General features: G+C 33.8%; 1 protein-coding gene across 1 annotated transcript; it reads left to right on the top strand.

The window, feature by feature from the left end:
• The first annotated feature begins 5319 nt into the window (after positions 1 to 5319).
• LOC144556954 (Tetratricopeptide repeat (TPR)-like superfamily protein) lies at positions 5320 to 7621 on the top strand. Its single transcript, XM_078305467.1, has 2 exons — positions 5320 to 5626; positions 6149 to 7621. The coding sequence occupies exons 1-2, from the start codon at positions 5414 to 5416 to the stop codon at positions 7391 to 7393; spliced, it is 1458 nt and encodes a 485-aa protein (XP_078161593.1). The 5' UTR covers positions 5320 to 5413; the 3' UTR covers positions 7394 to 7621.
• Positions 7622 to 7885: the final 264 nt, after the last annotated feature.

The raw sequence follows: 7885 nt of genomic DNA, 5'->3' as shown, positions 1-7885 counted from the left end.
TTTTTGCCTTTTGCCTTTAATATAACCGATAACAGCTTAGATTTCAGAATTTTTAACTTTGCTTGTTAATTAATGTAAAAGTCTGGAATTATGGAAAGTGATATTAGACTGTGCACTATTAGTTCTCATTAAATAATTTATTTTGTTTATTCCAACAGCTACAGTGCTACGAAAATGATTTTCGTTGAACTAAAATATTACTGCGGATTTGCGGAAGTTTATAACTTAAGAAGGGCATCCATGTAAAAGTACCTCCTTTCTGCCCCACCTCCGCGGAATCAGTTCTGTGGTGGCGATGCATTTCATTTGGCATAAATCCTCTCCATTCCTATTAACCGGAGAAAGCCGTCCCTCGAGCTTTTTTTATCAGAGGCAGAGACAAAAGGTAGAAAACAAACAAACCAGGTTGGTAGGCCTACGGGTTTCTCATAAAAAAAAAACCAGGTTGGTCAATACCGACACATCCATTTTGTAGGAAATGGATAATTGCGAATGGACTCAACGCTGATATTTATGGAAGCAAAAGCAGTTCAATGTCCCTGGAGAAGCGTCAAGTTCAACGGGATCTAAGCCGTTAGATTAATGGACTGGAACAGCTTGAAGCTCTAATTGCATCAATCAGGTTAATCGGACGGTCGCAATAAGATCGGATCGTAATTTGTCCAATGAGCATTGTTCATCCTTTCCTTCCCGCTTGGCACCTTCTCAGCCAGGCAATAGATTCATGCTTTTTCCAAGTTTTGATGTCTAGCTGCACTTCAGCTTATCCCAAAACACAGTGGGGGTAGTGGTACTTATTACACCAAAGTCAACGGCCAATAGAATTTTAAATTTGAGAAAAAAAAATCAAGTGGCATTATTGATTATGGGACCCATGGGTCCTGTTGCCCTCTTCTTGTTGGTGTTGGTGTGGCGGGTGGCCATCAAAATATAAGAGTCCGCTGTAAATGAGCCGAGTTTGAGCGAGTTACCTCTAACTCGTACTTAACTCATTTAGCAAATGAGCGAGTCAACTCGAGTTGAAATGTCAATAACAAGTTGTAAAACCAACTCGAGTTCAGCCCATTACCAACTCGAGTTGACTTGCAACTCGTTTGACCAATCAATTTTCTCATTTATAGTTACATACTAGTAAGAGTTTATCTAAATGAAAATAAGTCAAACTATTTAGTAAGAGTTTATCTAAATACAAATAATTTAAACATAATTAACAAGACAACTAACAAAATAAAAAATTCAAACAACAGCTTAGGAATTATTTAGAAGGGCATGAGATTTATTGTGACGAATTTTGTGTAACTCGAGTTATTAATGAGCAAGTTGAGGTATGCTCAAACTCAGTTCATTAATTAAATGAGTCAGCCAACTCGAGCTGTAACTGATTTGAATTGTAAATGAACGAGTTAAAATGAGCAATCAACGAGTGAATTATGAGCAAGTTACAAATTTGAGCGATTTTGTACAACCCTACACAAGACCAGTGGCAAAAGATAAAGAAATTGTAATGATAACATCCCTAGATCAAGGTGCAATGGTTGATCCTCAATAATTTAGGATCCCACCAAAATAGCAACTTGTGCACAATTTAATTGACTTGATGAGAGATAAGAAAAGCACATGTAACGATATAAAAAAATGGTATACCGATCGAGATGATAAATTTTAAAAATTAAAAAATGATTTAATAAGATCCAAAACTCATAATTCAATTACAATACATACGATACGTGCATAATTATAAATAGTGATATGAATATATCACTATTTTGAAGGTTAAAAAAAATAAAAGAATTTATGCAGATAATTCGAAAATAATTTGTAAAATTGCCAAATAATACAAAAATTATATGGAAGAAAAACTATTTGATCCGTCTATTCATTTTGGAAAAATGTTAAGAGTAAATAATTCATGATAATTTGTAAATTTTATTACTATGATACTGATGACTTTTTAATTAAAAAAATCTTTTCACGTGAAATAAGCCGGGCAAATAAATCAACTGTACGACAGTAAAATATTAGAGAAATTTAGATATATGTCCATCATAACTTCATCAATTAAATATTTACCTATCAAAATTTTAAATTTAGTTATTGTCCCATCCAAACCCGATTTTTTTATTTATATCCAAAAATTAAATCAAATTACAAAAAATAACTGAAGCACCGTTGAATTTCGAAAACTACCCAATCCGGTTATCCAATAACCGGATTTGGGATAAATGTCCGGTTATCCAATAACCGAACTCAAGAAATATAACTGGTTATTCACTAACCGGAAAGTTATTTTTTTCTATTTTAAAAAAAAAAAAACGGTTAATCACTAACCGGAAAGTAAGTTTTTTTTTTTTTTTTTAAAACAGAAATTTCGATTTTTTTTATTTTTTATATTAAAATATTAGAAATGTTGAATATATTTCTTTAAAAATAGATGAAATACAATATAATTTGATTTATTAGAAAGACTGCAACAAATAACCCGGATCAATATTTTTCAGGCCAGATTTTTCGCGGCTGTAAGAAAAATTAATATATTTCTTTATGTGCTATTGGAAAAAAATAAAAATGCTTAGATTCTGAGTTATTGATCCCGGTTCAAAAATCACTTCTAGGTAATCTAGAAAATATTGTGATCCATCTAGTAAATTTAATTAATAAAAAGTTGTTTCTATCTTGAGAATTCTTTTTGAAAAACAATTATTAAATAAATTAAAGTTTTTATTTTTTTTCAAAAATAGAAACAACTTTTTATTAATTAAATGTACTAGATAGATCACAATATTTTTTAGATTACCTAGAAGTGACTTTTGAACCGGGATCAATAACTCTAGAAAATATAACTTTCTGTTTTTTTAAAAAAAAAAAAAAATTACTTTCCGGTTAGTGATTAACCGGTTTAAAAAAAAAAAAAAAAACATAACTTTCCGGTTAGTGAATAACCGGCTATATTTCTTGAGTTCGGTTATTGGATAACCGGACATTTATCCCAAATCCGGTTATTGAATAACCGGATTGGGTAGTTATCGAAATTCAACGGTGCTTCAGTTATTTTTTGTAATTTGATTTAATTTTTGGATATAAATAAAAAATCGGCCCCATTCAATTTATTTATATTCTCATTTTGTAATTTAATCGATTAAAAAAACTAATTAATATTGATAAATAAAATAAAATAAAATGACGCTTTTGTACTCGTCTCTTACGCTTTTCTTTTGGTACTGTGTTGGATAACAAGGAAATGATTTTCATTTCAATTTACAACTTATATTACCTTGTAATAATGAAGATACGGAGCAGATATGGAATTTCAAGCAACAATGCATTGGCGATTTGGTGTAGGTTATCCCACTTTTCGGATAAATTGGAAAATTTAACTGTTAATTTCTCATATAAGATCAATATATGCACCCGTTAACTAAAAAAGAAATGATAAATCTCATACAAACCTGCTTTTAAACTTGAGGTAATTCAATTAAAGATCGTCACTACTGATAATAAATGATGAATTTGAGACGAGAAATTGTTCGGAAAATGGGAGGTGAAGAAATTCTTTTCACGCGAAAGATGAAATCACTCGGTCTAGAGAGAAGAAATCAAAATTAATAGACTAAAAATGATAAATTAAAGTAAGAAAGAGGGATATGATCACATGGCGAGAAGGGATTTAGATTGAAAATATCCGTTCGAACTTCTAAGTAGAATAAATATGAAAAAAGTATTTCGCATGAGTATCTGCACCTGTCAGAGTGACAAGACTCTCCTTCTTCTGGATTCAAATATGTTTCTTTTCTTGAGAAAAGGAGCACATCCTTCTATTCTTCTATCCAAACCGTTCAAAATCGATCAAACAGCTTCGATTACATCTGATTTGTTTTAATTGATTATATTAATATAAAATAAAAAAAGTAATTGAAACTATTTGATCAATTTTGTACAGTTTGGATAGAAAAATAGAAGAGTACTCCTTTTCTTAAAAAAGAGCAGATTTGAATCCCCTTCTCCTAGCCTCTAATTTTATATTTACTCTTTCTCTGTTTTTAATTTATCCATATAATAAATAAGTAATGGAGAAGAAAAGGAGGACTGATTATTAGCAAAGAAAAATAAGAGATAAGGACAAAAGCGTCATCTTATTTTTCTAAATTATTTGGTACGGCTCAAGATTACAAATATACCATATAAACTACAGTAGTTTAACTACTTAATTATATCAAAAGCGACTCTAATAGCGTGCTATTGTGCTTAAATAGCAAATACGTTGCTATATTCTTTCTTCATAAGCATTCTGCATTCTATCCGTATCGCTCAGCACGTGTTTTTCTTCAATGTAGTTAGTAGTACAGGATTTTTTTTTTTAATGCAAGGTGTTAGTTAATTACTCTATTGACGAGATCACTTATATACAAAAATGGAAATTGAGATTCAGCACTTGGTAGAATGAGATAAGTACAGTACCTGAAGGGATACTGATTCCAGAAATGATATATGTTCAAGTGACAAGCATGATAGACAAGAAATGACTTGCTGACAAATAAATGCCCTATTTAGTTATTGTGAAAATACAATGAATGAATAAACAACACAATAAATTATCGTCTAGAGTGAGATAATTATCATTAGTTTATATTGGATATTAGAAAAAAATTATCCGAAATTGTTCTTCTTTGTATTTTTTTTTTTTTTTTAGTTTACGTCCAATAATGATTTTTTTAATCTAAAGCACGCAGTGACTAGAAAATTAATCTGTAGTTTAGTTGCAAAGGTAATGCATATTGTATGGAAAATTGCGGGTTCAAAACCTGAGCAAAAAGTTCTTCGTAGATATTAAATAGTTGAATAATTTGACCTCCGATCTTTACAAGAAAAAAATAAATGTGCCATGTGCATAAGAACATGCAGTGCATATTGAACAATAAACTTTAATTTTTCAAAATCTTCATATTGTTGGACATATAAATTTGATATTGTAATCTCTATTATTTCACAAATTTAAGAATATGCCTGTATCTTATTCTTTTTATTTTTAACTAAAATTTTGTCAAAATTCGATTTAGTTTGTAAGTTTCGAAATATTTATTTCAAAATACAGATCTAAATACATTATTGTCACATCCCACTGCTTATGGTGATCAACCGCACGAATCTTGAGAATTGCATTTGAAAACATGGAATCTATACTTCAGTTGAAGTATAACCAGGAAATCAGAAATATGGGCCTGTATGTACTTTCTCAGCCCAACTCATTTCCTCTACTTCGAATTCCACAAAAGCTTCTTCTACCCGGCCCAAAATAGGTCTGACAAACCGGGTCCCGCTTATCAGATCTCTTACTAGAACCGATCAACGTTCTGCTTCTTCCAAAACCTCAACCAAACCCTTGCGGCCGTGCACTCAGCTCGAGAGAGAGATCGAAATGGGGACGAAGACGAAGGAAATAGCGAAGAGGTCGAGCAAGTACCTAGAAGAGGCCCTTTACAAGCGCCTCTTTCGATCGGGCATATCTCCGCAGAGTGTTCGATCGGAGCTCGAGACCTTCTTGAAGAGTCGCAAGCGCGTCTTCAAATGGGAGGTCGGCGTAACCGTGCGCAAGCTCCGCGACCACAAGCGGTTCAAAACCGCTCTGAAGGTAAATTTCGTCAGCTTAAATCTGATCCCTGTTTTATGCTCCCTCTCTCCCTCCCTATCAGACCGTAGCTGTTCAGGCCTTGGTTTGCTACCCGCTGTTTAGTACTGAAGAATTTAAAATTGGTCACACCTTGTATTCTAACCTGATCCTTGGTTTGAAACCCGCTGTTCGAAGTTTGATATTCTAATCCTCCACTGAACTATTTGCTTATACTTACATTCATGGTGGTTTTTGTCATTTATGGAATATTACTTTTGGGTGTTGTATTATTGATTTACACAAATGATGTAGGATCAATGAAACGGGCGTTTTAGCCTTTAAAAAAAAAAAAAAAAAAAAAAAAAAAATGATGTAGGAAGTCAGAAATTTTTCGAGGTACAATGAGTGGAGAAGAATGGCTCAACGCATTCAGATTTTCTAAATAGCATTCAGAAAGAAACTAACAATTACTATATTGTTCCAAAATAAAATTTACTGTCTCTGTCTGACTTAATAACCAAATTTCAATATCTACTACTATAGCTGTATGAAATAATGGAGAAGCGTGGCATGAATCCTACTATACCTGACCTAGCAATTCGGCTCGACCTAATTTCCAAAACCCGAGGCATTCAAGCTGCCGAAGAGTTCTTCATGAACCTTCCAGAAGCTTCCAAGAGCCACCTCACCTATGGCCCTCTCCTCAACTCGTATTGTAAAGAGCTCTTAACCGACAAAGCCGAGGCTTTGTTTGAGAAAATGAAGGAGCTCAATTTTGCTCAAACAGCCATGTCATACAATAGTCTGATGACTCTTTATACAAAGACAAACAACCATGAAAAGGTCCCCAAAATTATACAAGAGATGAAGAATAATGATGTATTGCCTGACTGTTTCACTTACAATGTGTGGATGCGGTCCCTTGCAGCAATGGGAGATGTTTCAGGGGTGGATAGGATTTTAGAGGAGATGAAAAGGGATGGTAGGGTTGCCCCCGACTGGACCACTTACAGTAATCTTGCTTCCATTTATGCTGATGCGGGTTTGTTTCAGAAGGCTGAGATGGCACTGAAGGAATTGGAGAAGAGAAATACCAGTAATGATATAGTCGGATATCAGTTTCTTATTACCTTGTATGGGCGTACAGGTAACTTGGTGGAGTTGCATCGGCTCTGGCGCAGTTTAAAGCTAAAATACCCCCAAAGAATGGCAAATATGAGCTATTTGAATATGATTCAGGTTCTTACAAATTTGAAAGATTTAACAGGTGCTGAAGCCATATTTAAGGAATGGGAATTGAAATGTAAGGATTATGATATAAGAATAGCGAACGCCATGATCAAGGCTTATATCAAAGAAGGTAATTTTGACCAGGCTGATTGCATCAAAAAGCATGCTAAGATGAGAGGTGGGAGGCCCAATGCAAAAACTTGGGAGCTTTTTATGGAGTATTATTTGGAGAAAGGGGATTTGAAAATGGCGCACTGGTGTGCTGACAGGGCAATTAAGAAGGGTAGGAGTCTGGGGAGGCCGTGGGTCCCATCTCGTGATGTGGTGGTTACTTTGATTGGGTTCTTTGAGGGGATAAAAAATGTGGGAGGGGCTGAGAAGTTTGTTAATCTCTTGAAAACATTAGGGATGAATTTGGAAAAAGAGGTGTTTGAGGCGCTTATCAAGGTATATGTCTCTGCTGGTAAGAAATGCCCTGCTATGAAGAATCGGTTAAAAGTGGAGAATGTGGCTGTCTGTGAAGAGGTTCAGAAGCTTCTAGATTCTATCTGTGATTAATGAGGTTGAAACTGTTCTGAACTACACTAAAATGAGTTTTTAGTGTTTTGCTTTTTATATATTGTTTTGATTTTCTTTCAGGGCTTTTTGTAACCTGAGGTTGTACTTGAAATGTTACTTGGGCTGTGTTTTTTTTTTCTGAATTGGAAAACTAGGAGAAATAAACTTGTTGGGTAAAACCAGCTGAACAGTTGGTTCTTTTTAGGAGATTTCCACAGGCCAATGTTATTTGGAAATCATCTACTTTGCTCCTGTTGTGATCAGGTATTTTCATTTGTTGTAGTGGATTTAGTTTCTCCCTTTCTGTAATTTGCACCAGATATGTTTCCATAATATCCTTCTGATGGATTGAATTGATTTATCCGAGTGTAATGACTGGTAGTTTCTTATGCATAAAACAAGGTTTTGTGTAGCAACTCCTTGTAGATAATTTTCCCGACATTAAATTTGTTAGTGTTAGAGAGAACGTGTGTCTTTCTGTAGCTTTGTTGC

The sequence above is a fragment of the Carex rostrata genome, chromosome 7 (genome assembly GCF_964058835.1).
Source record: "Carex rostrata chromosome 7, lpCarRost1.2, whole genome shotgun sequence".
Taxonomy (NCBI): domain Eukaryota; kingdom Viridiplantae; phylum Streptophyta; class Magnoliopsida; order Poales; family Cyperaceae; genus Carex; species Carex rostrata.
Note: the sequence above shows the minus strand (reverse complement) of the source record. Positions and strands in the feature narration are given on the sequence as shown.

Coding starts and splice junctions, on each gene's coding strand:
- LOC144556954 (XM_078305467.1), top strand. CDS start 5,414: ATGGGGACGAAGACGAAGGAAATAGCGAAGAGGTCGAGCAAGTACCTA. Junction 5,627..6,148: donor GGTTCAAAACCGCTCTGAAG/GTAAATTTCGTC, acceptor CTACTACTATAG/CTGTATGAAATAATGGAGAA.